This window comes from Anolis sagrei, chromosome 1 (assembly GCF_037176765.1).
Source record: "Anolis sagrei isolate rAnoSag1 chromosome 1, rAnoSag1.mat, whole genome shotgun sequence".
NCBI classification, from domain to species: Eukaryota; Metazoa; Chordata; class Lepidosauria; order Squamata; family Dactyloidae; genus Anolis; species Anolis sagrei.
The window spans coordinates 187189621-187206827 of NC_090021.1; the positions used below are offsets into that span (position 1 = coordinate 187189621).

The window sequence follows — 17207 nt, forward strand, 5'->3', positions numbered from 1 at the left end:
ACAGGGCCTTCTCGGTGATTGCTCCCCAGCTATGGAACTACCTTCCTGGTGAGATCAGGTCAGCCCTCCTCCTTCCTGTCCTTTAGAAGGATGGTAAAAACTTGGCTGTGGGACCAAGCTTTCGGGACAGGGCAATAAAGCGGCAATAGAAAAGATGACCAATTAGATTTTACACAGATGACTAGGATAGTTTTAAATGGGGTATTTTAACATTTTGATAAATGTTTTTTTTAATGTTTATATATTGTATGTGAATTTGTGTCCCGGCATTGAATGTTTGCCGTATATATGCTGTGCTCCGCCCTGAGTCCCCTTCGGGGTGAGAAGGGCGGAATATAAATGTTTTAAATCTATATAAATAAAAATGTAATGTTCATTTGTCAGCCCATTGTATGCTAATCAAGGTGGTCAGTTGAAAGATTCACACCTAGCCCAAGTTACAAAAGCCTTTTGTCTCACCCTGGTCATTCCACAGATATATAAACCCCTTTTTTCCCCAGTTCCAGCAGACCTCACCTCTGAGGATGCTTGCCATGGATGCAGGCGAAACGTCAGGAGAAATGCCTCTAGAACATGGCCATATAGCCCGAAAAAACCCACAAGAACTGAATGTAATGTTCGTTTGTGATATTAACTCAAAAACCACTGGGGGAATTGACGACAAATTTGGACACAAGGAACCTATCAGGCCAACATATGTCCTTCACCACAAAAAATTGATTTTGTCATTTGGGTGTTGTAGTTGCTGGGATTTATAGTTCACCTACAATCAAAGAGCATTCTGAACCCCACCAATGATGGAATTGAACCAAACTTGGCACACAGTTCTCCCATGACCAACTGAAAATACTGGAAGGGTTTGGTGGGCAATGTCCTTTGGTTTTGAAGTTGTAGTTCACCTACATCAAGAGATCACTGTGCAGTCAAACAATGATAAATCTGGACCAAACTCTACACGAATACTCAATATATCCAAATGTGAACACTGGTAGAGTTTGGGGAAAATAGAATCCTGACATTTGGGAGTTGTAGTTGCTGGGATTTATAGTTCACCTACAATCACAGAGCATTCTGAACCCCACCAATGATAGAATTGGGCCAAACCTCCCACACAGAACCCCCATGTGGGCCACAGCAACGCGTGGCAGGGGATGGCTAGTAAAATAAATAAATAAATGTTAATCAGTGTGGCCAACTGCAACATTCACACTTGCCTCCAACAGACAAGAGTTCTTTCTCCCACCCCGGACCTTCCACGGATATTTAAACCTCCCTTGCTTAGTTTTCAATAGACCTCACAACCTCTGAGGATGCCTGTCATAGATGTGGGCGAAACGCCAGGAGAGAATGCTTCTGGAACATGGCCAGACAGCCCGGAAAACTCACAGCGACCCAGTGATTCCGGCTATAAAAGCCTTCATAATTCGATCCTCAGAATACGAGTAGGAGTTCCACCGCTCTGTCAACCCTGCTACGGGATCCTGGAAGTTGTAGTTTCGGTGGCCCCAGGGCTGTTGGGCGGAGAAGGCGGAGGGAGGCCTGGAGGGACCACAACTCCCAGCAGCCACCGCGCGCGTGCTTTCCTTGGCGCTGTCCCGCCGGAGGGGGCAGCAGAGGGCGGCGTCACGTGGGGCGGAGGAGCCCGGCCTCTCCGTGGGAAGAAGCAGCAGCAGCAGGAACAGAGGCCGGGCTGGAGCCTCTGCTTCTGCCGCCGCCGCCGCCACGCCTAAGGAAGGCAGCCGAGCCTGAGGGAGAGGGGAAGAGAGGAGCAGAGGCGGCGGCGGCCCGGCCATGGCGGCTGCGTGAGGGAAGGCCAGAGGAGGAGGCGGCTGGCTGGCTGGCTGAGTGACTGACTGACGGAGGAGGAGCCGCCGCCTATCGCCCCCGTCCTCCTCCTCCTCCTCTGCTTTCTCTCTCTGTCTCTTCCCTTCTTTCCTCCTCTCTCTGTCTCTCTCTGTCTCCCAGGATGTCGCGCTCGGTGCTGCAGCCCAGTCAGCAGAAGCTGGCCGAGAAGCTCACCATCCTCAACGACCGCGGCGTCGGCATGCTCACGCGCCTCTACAACATCAAGAAGGTGCGCGCGCGTGTGCTGCGTCGTGCGGGGGGGGGGGGGGGGAGGGGAGAGAGAGAAAGGACTCCCTTATCTATCTCAATATATATGTCTGTGTGGAGAAACGGCACTCTATTAATGTGTTATTCTTCCCCCCCTCCCTTCCGCTTCCTCGCGCCGCCATTAGCGTAACCTGCTCGGCTCTCCTTTGGCTCGCGCCCACTCTTCCGCCCTCCCCTCTCTCTCCCGGCGCGCGGGCCTCGACAGCGTTCGTTTCCCAAGCATTTTATATAGACGTATATTATATACACACACACACGGATAGATACGGGGAAGGGGGCTCGCGCGGAGGGGCGGGGCTTAGCTCTGGAATCTTGAGGAGGGGAGGTGTTCTCTCTCTTTCTCTCCTCCCCCCCTCCTTTTCCTCCATTAGTCAGCGAGGCTGTGTTTGGCTCTGAGGCGGAGGCCCTGTGTTTCTTCAGCCCTCTTCCACACAGCTGACTAAAACCCCACATTCTCTGCTTTGAACTGGGATATGTGGCAGCGTGGACTCAGATATCCTGCCTTAATGTTCTGGGTTATATGGCTGTGTGGAAGGGCCTCGAGAGAAGCTGTTTGAGGGCCCTTCCTTCCACACAGCCCTATATGCCAGAATATCAAGGCAGAAAATCCCACATTATCTGACAGTGGAGTCAGATAACTCAGTTCAAAGCAGATATTGTGGGATTTTCTGCCTTGATATTCTGGGTCATGGGCTGCATGGAAAGGCCCTTAGTTATATGACAGTGTGGACGCTTGACAACCCAGGACCCTTCCACACAGCCCTGTATCCCAGAATATCAAGGCAGAAAATCCCACATTATCTGAATGTGGATTCAGATAACCCAGTTCAAAGCAGATATTGTGGGATTTTCTGCCTTGATAATCTGGCACATAGGGCTGTGTGGAAGGGTCCTTAGTTATATGACAGTGTGGACTCTTGACAACCCAGGGCCCTTCCACACAGTCATATAACCCAGATTATCTGCTTTGAACTGGGATATCTGAGTCCACACTGCCACATATTCCCATTCAAGCCAGAAAATGTGGGGTTTTATTCAGCTGTGTGGAAGGGACCCCACTTCCAAGCAGATATTGTGGGATTTTCTGCCTTGATATTCTGGGATATAGGGCTGTGTGGAAGGACTCTGAGTCCACACTACCATTTATTCCAGCTCAAAGCAGAAAAATGTGGGATTTTATTAAGCTGTGTGGGGTCCTTCCACACAGCCTTATATGCCAGAATTTCAAGGCAGAAAATCCCTCAATATCTGATTTGAACTGGATTATCTGAGTCCACACTCAGATAATGTGGGATTTTCTGCCTTGAAATTCTGGGATATAGGACTGTGTGGAAGGGCCCAGGAAGGGGCCTCAGATAATCCTGTTCAAAGCAGATATTGTGGATGGTTTGCCTAGATATTCTGGGTTATATGGCTGTATGGAAGGGCCCTCAGTTGTTTCTATCAATCTCCCTTTGTGGGGATTTGCATACACAAGGCCTGGGCCGGATGTACCGTTTAGTTCTCACCATCTGGTTGTTCCTCTGGAAAAAGGAAGCAGCCAGGATGTGTTGTGGTAAGGGAGAACCATTTCCTCTTTTTCCCAATTCTGAAAATCCAAGACTCCAGATTTGTTTTTTGTTTTTTAAAAGAAATGGATTCAGCAGGGATGGCTGCCTCCATATCTAACATGTAATTAAAAATGTCTTCTCTTGTATGCGGAAATAAGGAAGATCCCCTACAGCGTATAGGAAGCCTACACTTTTTCTCATTCCCACCTCACCTTGTGAGTCATGCAGCTGACTTGAGGGAGAAAATGACATGCTCTTGCTATAGTTCTCTGAATAGACACGCATCCTTTTTTTTCCAGTTTGAAGGGGAAAAAGCTTCCAGGGAATGTTTTCAGATGGTTCGCTATGTGAACATTTGTTCCAAGGATTAGGTAGCAGCTGTTCTTCTACCCAAGGGAAGGAGATATTTTCATGAAGAAAAGAGAAAGATTTGTGATCAGTTAAAATTCTAAACCGATGCGTTACAATAATCAGCGTGCCACTAGAAATACTTCCTTCCCAATGTAATATATCTGTGACATTTCTGTTGAGACTTAATTGATCTGGAAAACCAAAACCAACAGCGTATGAGATCGTTTCTTTTCATAATTTCACCCAGTGTATTGTACTGTATGAACACATATATTAAAGGTTGTTTTTGTGGTTTGGGTGCAGTTCAAAAACTAGTGGACATTTATGTAGCCGAGTCTATCAAACTTGTATTCAAGTAATTAGCATTTTTATCTGAATGTATTCATTTTAAAAACATTGTCCCATGAATGGATATTTTCTTACCACAGCAGAGTTTCCTTGATGTTGTTTTCAATTTCTGCATAAGTTTCAAGAGCAAGTTTTGATTTTTGTGCCTGTGACTTTTCATTGCTGCTGTACTTCCAAGCAGTGCTGGATTAGGTGGATTAATGAGTGATACAGGGCACAATCATGTTCATATTTACATATACAGGCAGTCCCCGAGATACAAACATCCGACTTAAAACAACTCAGTTGACAAGGGGGGAGAGACAACAGGAAGTGAGATAATCTACCTGTTGGAAGAGAAATTCACTCCTGGAAGAGTTATCATGGAGAACAGGGGTCTTCATTGAAGCTTTCTCACCAATCCTTGTTTCCCCAACAAGCCAAAGTTTTCAAAATCCAATTATCACAGGGACAGAAAGTGAGGTCAAATCTTCTGAACAAGCAGCAAAACAAACACCACAAGAGTGTTAACCCTTCCCTGAGCTATCCAAAAATAAATATTTCTGGCTGGTGTTACACTTGTACCTGTTCCAAATTACAAACAAATTCAACTTAACAAACTTACAGAATCTTATATTGTTCATAACTTGAGAACTAGAACAGGGGTTCATTTGGCCTTTTTTCCTCAGGAAAATAGGCACACATTCTGAAGCATAAAAAAAATTAAAGATTCCTCTATATAAATTAATTTGCCACTATTAAGAGATCCTGAACAGACACTCTTAATTTGTAATGGGAAAATAGTTCATGTGCTTTCAGTAAAAGGAAAAGATAAAGATTTTTCCAGTCAAAAGTGTGTTGCATAAATTTGACTTTTACAAAGAGTTAAAACTGCTCTAATGAAAATATGTCTGGTACTAAAGCTTCATTAGTACATTATGCAGTGTGTACTCATGTACCTGCAGTTTAACATATAACAAAATATGTTCCCTCTAGGAATTTTCTTGGCCCTCCAGGCGATTCTGTGGTATGCTTCCACCAGAAGTTAACAGAAGAGTTGTAATGAAATATCTAGTAAATTCCGTGAGAGTATACCTCCCTAGTTCTATGTCTTCCATAGTGAGTCTATGATAACAGAAGGTACTCATTTTGGTAGGGTTTGCTATTATTCACAGCTTCTGGTTCTATAGTAAGTTCAGGAACATATCACCTGCAGTAACTGCTGGTATATACGGTAATTTTCTAACCCACCTGTGGCAAGTAAGAGCTGTTTCTGGGAGATCAAATGTACAAACTTGAGAAAAGCTTCTTTTTTTTAAAAAAAAAAAAACCAGCATGTTACAAATTGCTAACTTAATTGCATATGATGTGGCTTAGGATTACTAACCAATAAGGCTGTTTCTAAATATCAACAGCAGAGATACTTAAAAATAGCTTATTCTTGTCAAAACAGTTGCTTCATCATTTGCATTCCAAACCCATAAAAGATACATCAAGTTTTATCTGTGCTGCTTCACAATTTCAACTGATCTGTAGATACAAGTGTACATATTTTCTTTTCTGACCCCCCCCCCCCCCCACATCAACTTCACATTATATTTGGTTAGCACATTCATTTATAACTTCCAGCAGAATCCCATTTCCATCTGCAAAGGAATAATGCATGAAATGTTGAGTAGACAACTTAAATGGCTTGACAAAATTCATTTCTGCCATTTGGAAATTAATTTTCCAACTGATAGGAATGGCAGTTTTGTATCTTGATTTTTGTATGAGCAGTATTATTATTACTAATAATGGTGTGAGCAGTATTCATCACTATGGTAACTGGGTCCTGTTATTTAAATCAGTGGTTTTTTAGTGTCTCTTGTTGCTGTGGTCTGGTAGATGGAGCAGAAAGGATGGCATTCATAGAGCCCTGAATAGTACAGTCTGCTATTTATCATGATATTGCAAAGTCCTTCTGGAGAGTAGGGAAATATTTAAAACTGAGAGGAGGCTTATCGTTTTCCCGAAAATTTTTCTCCTTCGCATTTAGCAAACTTCCTGAAAAGCATTTATCCCCAGCACTATTGAGCATATGCTTGTTTTTGTATGGCCTTTACATTAACATCAAATGATTACCAGGCAATATGTGGTTTTGTGGCTAGATGAATCCGCTAATGTGATTTTGTGTATCTGTGTTTTTAAAGAAAAGAGGAAGTAATAGCTTGTCAGAATTAGCCGTTCTCACATTGTTGATAAAGCTAAGCACTTTGAAGTCTTCCCTCTTTTGACTGTAGTTTTTAACTCTGCTTCAGATTGTAATATTTCACCAGTTGAAAAAACCTCTGGAATTAGCTATGTCCAATAATTAGGTATGTTACCAGTCCCCAAGTTATGAACAAGATAGGTTCTGTAGGCTGAATTTGTATATAAGTTGAAACAGGTACTTACTTTTTTTAAAAACTCCACCCCCCCCCCACCCCCTTCTATATATGCAAGCTTTGGGTAGCATTGAGAAGGGTTAACATCCTTGTTCAGAATGATGTTTTGCTGTTTGTGCCTCTGTTCAGATTTTACCTCACTTTTTGTCCCTGTAATCATTGGATTTTGAAAAAAAATAGCTTTTTGTGGAAACAGGGATTGGTGATAAATCTTTAGTGGAGACACCTCTTCCCATGATAACTCTTTCAGGAGTTAATTTCTCTTCTGAGGGATAGATTTCTATCACTTCCTGTTGTCTTGCCTCAGTTTCTAACTATGAGTTATTCGTAAATCTGATGTTTGTAATTATTGTGATCATTGGATTTTGAAAAGAATTTGGCTTTTTGTGTAAATAAGGATTGGTGATAAAGCTTCAGTGGATACACCTTTCCCCCCTAACTCTTGTGAAAGGATAGTTTTCTATTACTTCCTGTTGCATCACCTCTGTTCCTGACTCTGAGTTGTTTGTAAGTCGGATGTTTGGAACTTGGGGAATGCCTGTACAGGGTTCTTTGGTCCCGTTCCCACCCACCCAGTGATACTCTCTTACTATTTTCAGTAGCAGTATAAAGCAGTGTTGCTCTGGTCAATGGACCAACACTAGTCCATGAGTAATTAGCTTCCAGTCCACAGCAAGTTACCAGGAAAAAAAAACAGTTGTTACTAAAGGACACAAATGCATTGCAGGTACATTGGATGGCCTACTTGTCCCCCTACCAGCTGATAACTAAAGATAGATAAATAATCCCATATTTTATTCTGTATTATTACTCTTAACATGGAGAGAAGTAGAGTAGAAGTACTTGGGCAAGCCTGTAATGAGGCAGCATTTACGGAATTTATTGCTGAACCCTTTCTCCATTTCTAGAAGTAAAGGTTTGTAAGATTTATATTAACCTTATTTGAAGGAGATAGATGGATGTGACTATATTTGAGTGATTATCCACAGCTTCATAAACCAAGGCTCATAAATCAAGGTTTATGAAGCAGCAGACTTATGCTTCTCCTCCCATTCCCTCAGCTGAATGTTAGTTCTAACTTAAATATCTTGGCTTTTACTAAGCGGCACTGTCTAAATTGAGATGGTTTGTGTTCATTTTTATTAACCAAGAAGATAAACCAGGATCCCCATTCCTTATATCTTTTAAGTAATTATCCAGTGAAGCAAGTATTCTATATAATTAGGAGCTTTATTCATACCTCATTCTTCAATTTCATTGGTAGCTGATGAGTTTTGACCAGTAGCATAGTTATGTATGAAACACCAAATTATCAGTAGGATTTACCACATTTCAACTAAAATACAGCCTCTGTATGTGAAATGGCCAGTACAGTCAGATCTTTTATAATGAAAATATAATTTCTTCTGGGATTTTATGCTTAACAAAATTAGATTTTTGAGTGGTTATCTTTCGGTCTCAGCAGTGTTTTCTGTCATTCAGTGTTGGGACTTTGACCTTGTTGAATTGGATGAGTTAGTGACATAATGGCATTTTAAGAGCTTAGAAAGTTACTTTTCTGAAGTAATTTGTTCTGTTACTCATAACATAGTTTAAAGCAGTCCATAACTATTATTGTTAATGGAAAACACATCACATTACATAATGCATATTAGGAGAAGTGTCACACGTAAATTAAAATTTTAAAATGAATGAATAAATTGTTGCATTGTTTATTACTTTTCCATTTTGGATACATTTTTTAAGGGAAGATATCTGAAAGAACAAAACATGAAAACTTCCTATTCAAATGCCCTTTTATTATAGAATACCTCCTTGTTTTGTTTTTTCATGTCAGGAGCAACAAGTTGCTTCTGGTGTGAGAAAATTGGCCATCTGCAAGGACGTTGCCCAGGGGACATCGGGATGTTTTTCCATCCTGTGGCAGGCTTCCCTGATGTCCCCACATGAGAAGCTGGAGCTGACAAATGGGAGCTCACCCCATTCCCCAGATTCAAAGCACCAACCTTTTGGTTAGTAGTCCTGCCGGCACAAGGGTTTAACCCATTGCGCCACCAGGGGCTCCTACCTCCTTGACTGATATGCTTTAAATACTGTAGGTTGGGAATCTAAATGACTACTAGTCACAAGCACTAGTGATGTCGTGGTGGGCTGGGGTCTACGACAGTCTAACCACAAGTAAATTGATTTTTTTTAAAAACACCACAAGATGCTGTCATTTTTTTCTATATTAGTCCAGTGTTTGAGTAAATTGCCAATGCAAATTTCACATCCTGTCCAAATCTGCAACAACAGCTAAAATTGGGGAATGTAGTAGCCACACCCATTCTTTTTGTTAAGTAGGATTTGTTGTTGCTGGGGTAGAAGTTGAAAAATACCCTTCTGTCACTTTATTGTAGAGGCAGGGATTTCTTCTATTGAAGCCAGTTAATCTTTTGTGGTTGCCGGTGATTTGTGAAGGGAAACTGATAAAGGTAATGTCAGGGAGAATAGATAGCCGAATCTTTCACTTATTTGAAACAGAATAGTGTCCCAAATTAAGAAGAACTTGTAATTAATTTTGCTAATGCTATAAGGCGATTAATACAGTTGCCTGAGACACAATTTGTGTAAGAAAATATAGCTGAGGACACATATGAGCCTGTTGTGCTGTGTATTCTTGTGTGAACCTGGTATGAACCAGGAAAAAATGAAGACATGATCCTCTGAATAAAGGAAGAACTGTTAATAACAGGGTGTGACAACAGGAAGTACCCCCAGAAAGGAAAATTCACTCCTGAAAGAGTTACCATGGGGAAAAGGTGCCTCCACTGAAGTTTTATCACCAATCCTTGTTTCCACAACAAGCCATTTTGTCAAAATCCTTTTAACACAGGGACAGAAAGTGAGGTCAAATCTTCTGAATAAGCAGCACAATAAACACAGGGATGTTAACCATTCCCCATGCTATTCATATGTGTGTGTGTGTATAGTTGGAGTTACACTTTAAAATTTACCTGGTCCAACTTACATACAAATTCAACCTAAGAACAAACTGTCAGAATCTATCTTGTTCATAATTTAGGGACTGCCTGTATATCTGCTTCAGAGTGCGAGAAGATTAAACCATGAAAATTAACAAAATCTGGCTACCAATATTAAAAAAATTCTAAAATCATAACAATAAATAAAGAACAACACTCAAAACAGGGGAATTCCAGACAAAAAACAATCAGGGCCAGCTAATCACCTCCCAACAAAGGCTTCACCCAGGCAGCAACCAGTCACGCATTGAAGTTGCAAGGCCATTCAATGCTAATCAAGGTAACTAACTGCAATATTCACACTAGCCTCAAACAGACAAGGGTTCTTTCTCCCACCCTGGACATTCCACAGATACATAAACCCTATTTTCTTAGTTTCCAACATACCTCAAAACTTCTGAGGATACTACCATAGGGGCAGGCGAAACGTCAGGAGGGAATGCTTCTGGAACATGGCCATACAGCCTGAAAAACTCAGAATAATAGCTTATTAAGAAAGATAGTTTGCCTATGTAGCAAGAATTGCTTTTTAAAATAAGATCCTGAATTCTTTGTTGACAAATCTTTTATATCCATTTAACAAGATGTTTATAAAGCAGCAAGTTCTACATTACATTTTAAGTGGAAGAGAATAATGTCCTTCTTACCCTTAATTTCATATAATGTGGTCAAATTGTCTAAATTGTTAGTCTGATTCAGAATATTTTTTAACACTGACCTAGATCTGCCAAGAGCTGCTTAAAGTTTGGCTGTGTGGGATAATGTGTTAGGACTCTGTTTTGAGTTATTTTTAACAGTAGCACTATTGACCCCTGCACTATTGCTGAAGTTTGTTTTTTAGGGATTTTTTTCTTTTGAATTTGTTAAGTGGCTGCCTCTTCATGTTTTGATTACACAAGGGAGTTCCAGTGAATGCACACATCTAGATTATGCCCTTGGTACAAAAACAAAACTAAACAAAAAACTACTAAACTATATCAAAAGCAGAAATGCATTTTTTCCCTGTGACTCATTGAGCAACTAAAAATAATAAATATATTTTGTATGCCAGATAGATTTTTCAGCCAAACATTAAATTAATGGTTACTAATGTTTCTAACACCAAGTGAATATAGGTGAAATTGTACCATATGTGTGCCCCTTGGATTGTTCTTTTCGGGGGGAAGTAGGGGTAAGATAGAAGTGGAATGATTGAAATAGGCTGGGGGGAGGTCAAGAACAGAATTGCTGCATCCAGTTTTTCTTCCCAGTTTTTCTTCTTGTACCTCTGGAAAAATATCCGTATGCCAGGAAGACAGGAGTGGCATGATGCATAGAGGTCAATGGGACTCTCAGAGTTAAAATACTGAGATTCAAGATAACATCTCTTCTTCCTCCCCCTCCTCCTCACTAGTCCACGAACAGAAGTATCTATCCCAAACATGTCCCTTTCGCCAGTCCATGACACACAGAGATTGTCCATATCAGCATAGAGAAAACTGTAATGCCTGCATGTGTAATCCTATTCCGTATTAACTCTAAAATTTTTGGAATGGAATTCCACATCCAATCTATGCTTTTGCACAGATGGACGAGTGTGGAAGAAGAGGATTCCCACGTTCCCTTTACTGAAAGTGAGGTTACACCTGTCCTTTGAAATATAAATTTCAAAACATTGTGTCCATTTACTAATTGCAACTACAATTGAACTACCATCATGAAGTTTATTTATGCCTTTCCTGGGTCTTACCTGCCTCCAGAAAGTTAAGTTTTATAGGTGTACTGGTACCCTTCTGAGCTGATTTGCAAGCTAATTATGTTATAACTATGTTTCTTTCCTATACTTAGTGTTAAATCCAGAGTCATTTTTGTTGCAGCAATAGCAGAATAGCATTTTTAACTATTGCCAGTACATATTTTTAAACGATATCACCATGCATAGGCCTCCTGTCATGTATAAGTTCTCTTCCCCCCCCCCCCCCCCGCCCCCCATATATCTGGGACAAAAGGATTTCCCCCATATCTTGTATTTGAGTACTTTTTTGTTTCTCACAATGTAATACATTGGGGGAAAATGCATGCCATTTTGTGCATTGAAAGATGAAGCCAGTGAGACGGCTTATATGTGAAACATCCTCTCCTTCTGCGTAATGATGGCAAGGCAGTCAATTCATGTTCAGTTGGTTCTGATTAGTGAGAACAAAAGTGGAGATACTGATGACACGAGAGGCAAAGAACTTGTGCACACATCTACCTGCAGTTCATTACAAAGTAGGCAGAAACATTGTTAAGGGTCAAGGGAAAACAAATAAGTTAGGCTATAGACCTTAGAGTTGCTTCTCACAGAGCGTGTCCTTTGCCACACAATTTATAAAACAAATAGAAATATATGACATGTTTTCAGGGTTTGAAACAAGAGGTAGAATCTTTTATTTAATCAAAGCTAAGAGTTTTTTGTAGCCCTGGTGGTGCATTGGGTTAAACCACTGAGCTGCTGAACTAGCTGACCAGAAAGTTGATAGTTGGTTGTTCGAATAAGGGGAGCAGGGTGAGCTCCCACTGTTAGGCCCAGCTTCTGCCAACCTAGCAGATCAAAAACGTGCAAATGTGAGTAGATCCATGGAAAGCACCAGCTCTTCAGCTTAGATATTGAGATGAGGACTGCCCCCCAGAGTTGGACACAACTAGATTTAATGTCAAGGGAAAACTTTTACCTTTACTTAGCGTTTTTGGAAATTCGTTGACATTACTTAACAGAACACATATATTGGCCTTCTGTTGTTTGCTGTGATGTATTACAGATACTGTAAAGCCCTAAAAGTAATTGTAGCCTCTGGTCTAATGCCATAGATAAGGGTTTCTCCTTTTCAGGACATGGACTATGTTTTTGAGTCACTTCAGATGCAGAGTATACTATAGTTCATTCAGTTTGTATGTATCAAGTAAACTAGGAAAAGATGGCATAATAATGTGCTGCTGCTATGATGTAGGCCAGGATACATCAAGAGCACTTTCTTGGTTACCATGAACAAAAAAGAGACATCTTTTTCATCAGCTTACAATAGCAAAAGTTCTGCAAATCAACAACCCAAGGTATAGGACAGTATTCTACAGAATAAGCCTCCCCTCTTCAAAACATTTGACTCAGCAGGAAAAAAATACTAGGTAATTTACCAGCATGTGTAGCGGTTTAATCCACTGCACCACCGGGGGCTCCCTATGGGGCATTATTATTCCCTGAAATAATGTGGAATTCGTGGATTCAGAAAATACTCCAGGAATCATGCAATGCTAGGGTTTGGGGGGTTTTTGTTGTTGTTGTTAATGTTTTTGTTTTTAGTCCATGTGGTTCAGGGTTTCACATTCCTGCCTGGTTGTGATTCTTATTTGTTACAGACGTCTATGAGCAGACCTGTGGTTTAGAAACTATAATCTGTTTCATTAATTTGGCATTATCTTAGATCCGTGTCACTCAGCAGTGATATTCCCAGAAGCCATTGTCTGCCAGTCTTCAGTGAGCTTTCAGGAAACTATGTGTAATAACATAGCAGAATTATGGTATTGGTCTCTAGCACATGATGGGTGTGAGGGATTGCTGGTCTCTTGCCCTACATAGCTTTATAAGCTCTAAATTAGAGAATCAAAGAACCATTTAGCCGATTCGTTTTATAAACAGGTCTGTTCTCTTTCTTGTGATATTCTTTTGAATTATTATAGCTCAGGGAAAATTGAGGAAAAAGGTAATTTAGGTCAATTCAATTGATCAAATGTCTGTCTCAGAGCACCTAACATTTCCCCACAGATCAAAGTCTCCAGTCTCAGTATAACTTAGGAATCATTATTGTGAGCAAAGCTGTTCATGTTTTCCTTATAGATCCTAGTTCGTTTGTCAGGTTTATCATGGCGTCTTCATTTCGGGATAGTTTTCTTAAACTGTGGCTGATTACTTCCCTTAAATTCAGTGCTATTACTTATCACATACAGTTTTTAAGTGATTAATCTTTCTGGTTACTCCAAAGTTTAGCTAGTGTCATGCTATAAAAACATATCTGAGCAGTTCAGATAATCCAGAATAATTTCATATTAGAAAATAGCTCATGGCATCATTTTATGCTTAGTACTTTATTGGGTGGCCTTGAGGATGTCATACTCTCTCAACCTCAGGTAAAGGCAAATCCTATCAGAACAAATTTGGCCAGGAAAATCCCATGATACAGTCACCACAAATTAGAAACAACTTGAAGGCACATAGAAACTACAAGGTCCATATCATGCCACCTTATAAGTTCTGATTGCTGACTTTTAATATAACTAGACTTCATGAGGGACAACTCCTGTTTATAACACAACATCTACATCATCCTTATCATCATTATTACATACATCTATATACATTTAAGAAAAAAAAGATTTATTCTAAATTTTAATATGCTACTTTCCCCCTCCTTTATTTTATTAAACAACTTTTCAAATTTTGTATAGGGATCCTTTAAGAATTTGTAAACTTAAGATAGCAGTTTAACATATCTGAGTCATGATTTCTTGATTAATATATATAATTAGTAGGGCTGGGTAACCACGGAAAAATTTGTTTCTAAACTCGATTCATTTACAGGGGGCGCTAGCGTTTCCAAATTCTAAATACTTCCAAAATTTTGAGATTACGAAATTTCGTTATTTACGAAATTTCGTTAATTTCGAATCGATTCGTTAATGGCGGACGCGATTGCGCAATATGCTAAAAAAAACCTCCAAATGGGACAGGGGGAACTTCTGAAGCTTCCCTCACCCTCTGTTGTTGACTGTTGGTGTGATAATTTATTTTTTATCACTGATAAAACAAACAACAACTATAAAACTTGCACCAGACATACGGAAATAATTACGAAACAATTTTGAACCAATTACGAAACAATACAAAATAAATTGGAAAAATTGTTTTGATTTTTAATTACTCCTCGCACTGTTCCTGCATGGCTCAATATCGGATCGTAAGCGAATTTAAATACGAATTAATAACGAATTACGAAATTAACGAACGAAACCGCCCAGCCCTAATAATTAGCTCTACATATAATCCACCAATATTCCAAAGGCACCATATTTCATCTGATCTTGGAACATAAGCGGAGTGAATTCTAGTTAGTACTTAGAGTAGAGGTGCCTAACAAATATAAGGTGATGTAGACTATTACCGGTATCTGAGAGGAAGGAACAGATAAAACTCTTAAAGTGTTTATTTCCTAAGAAAATCCTATGAAATTAATTGTGCCATCATAAGTCAACAGAGTAACTGGAAGGCGCACCCACGTTTTCTAGAAATGCAATAAATGCTTGTTTTAATATCAAGGCCTCAATCCAGCACCCCCTTAGTATAGTGTAAATATAGCTCCCATGCTGAATAGCAAAGTTGGACTGTCATTGCGTAGTACATCGTATATATACCAGACACAATCACAATGTGTAACACAATGTGAAATATGGGGTACACAACCCGAATACAAGTTGCAGGGTACACAACTATGTTGGCTAGGGTGCATAACTATAATGCACAGCTTGCAAAAACATGACATCGATGAACTTGTTGTCTGTGCAGTAGTGATTTTTTTGATCCCACATCATAGTGTGACTTTTATGTATGTCAATTCTGGCTAAAATATTGTCACACAGTATTTCATTTTCACACATTTCTGGATGTTTTATTTGATTTCTAGAAAATTTGGGTAGTTTTATGTAGGATAGGAGAAGATTATTGGAATCACATTATGTATTAGAAGCCACAGAAAACTAGAGTTACAATGTAGACATTTTACAGCTTTGTAACCAAAACCAGTTATTTAAAAATGTCCCAAATTTCAGCTGCTCATCATTTTTTTAAAAGAAAGGGGGACTGTATGTTCCTGTAAATTTCTTGGGAAGTGGAATGTTGTTTCTCAAGGTCCTTCACTCATTATTGTTGTCTCATATCTTTTGCTAGGATACAGGGGCAAATGTCTTCAAATGAGGCATTTATATAATAAGACGGGACTTCTCAAAGAAGATGCATATAGATTGTAATGATTTTTTAATATAAGAAAATATAAACATAGTATTTATTTTAGCGTACCATCCATAGTTTTAGCAAATGCATATTCATCTCCAATCCATTCGGAATGGTATATGGAAAATATCTGTTCTTGAAGTTCATGATAATTATGCTGAATAAAATAATTGTTTCCTACTAATCATGTGCACATCAGTATCTAAATCCAATGTAAGAATCATTCTCCTCTGCAAGTGGGTTGGACTGCAATGCCCAGCATTCCTCACCAGTAGCCACCAAGATTAAGGCTGTTGGGAGTTGTTCAACAGACTCAGGAAAGCCACCTATTTCCCATACCTGTTATAAATACAGGGATGCCTCAGTTAACAAAAATCTTTGACAAAGAAGCTTCTTTTTAGAAAGTATTTTTATACTGCCCAGCCCCCCCTTTTCTCATCCTCTGGACAAAACACAAAGTTTCCATTTTATTATCATCCTCTGGAAGTTTTTCTGCCCTGATCAGCATCAGGAAGAAGATGAATAAACTTTTGAGTATCAGGATACAGTAGTACATGTGCCACCATCAGTTCAGTAAATATTGAACTGGGAAATAATTGTATTCTCTCCTTGATCCTATTTTAACTATGAGTGCCTTTCTACAACAGACAAGCTGTACAGCAGCTGCGTAAAATTGCTTGTTGAGGGAGATTTTTTTTTGGGGGGGGGGGGAATAAAAGAGACAGAAAGGTGGAGATAAATTAAGCCTGGCTACTAAAATGAAAACCATAAGGAAACTGAAAGCTGGAGAAAGAAAGAAAAAAAATCTCTTTGTGCATTTTGGAAAATGGTCTTTAGAAGATTTGAAATATTTTTTCTGACTTATCCAAGGTTTGCTTTACATTTTGCCTATGCATTTTTTTTAAAAAAAGGAATTACTGTAACATGTTGAACTATTCTATTCTTGTTCTTTCCATCACATTTCTACCTCTGGTACCAAAGTTTCTGTTTGAGAAGTCATGCCTGGGAACACATCAACTTTGTTAACTGAGGTATACCTGTATAAATAGTAGGGGGGAAGGGGCAGTAGACAAGAAAAAAAAATTAGCTCCTTAGAGCAGTCAAACACATGAGATTGCATCTCACTTTGGAGTTTAGAATGGAAATGTTAAACAATTATTTTAAATTCTGTTCTGCTTTTTCTGTATGTTTTTAAAACACACATAATGTAACTAATTTAAGTTTTGATTATATTATTTTTATGTAAAGATGATGAATGGTTAAGAGTGCTAGCCAGTGTATTTGTTTTTATAAAAATAATTCAAAAATAGGCGCGTCGACTAGCCGTGTAGTGAGGGCTTTGCTTGAATATAGGTCTTTGACTGAAGCTGTTCCAATAAATTGTATAGCTTGGGAATTC

At 39.6% G+C, this 17207-nt stretch overlaps 1 protein-coding gene across 4 annotated transcripts in view; it reads left to right on the forward strand.

Moving 5' to 3' along the window:
* The first annotated feature begins 1615 nt into the window (after positions 1–1615).
* NCKAP1 (NCK associated protein 1) overlaps positions 1616–17207 on the forward strand; it is a 71800-nt gene continuing 56208 nt past the window's right edge. For all 4 annotated transcript variants that reach the window (XM_060780142.2, XM_060780150.2, XM_060780158.2 and 1 more), the window contains exon 1: positions 1616–2074. In XM_060780142.2, coding sequence (XP_060636125.1) covers positions 1967–2074 — 108 coding nt within the window. In that variant the 5' untranslated portion in view covers positions 1616–1966. The remainder of the gene's footprint in view (positions 2075–17207) is intronic.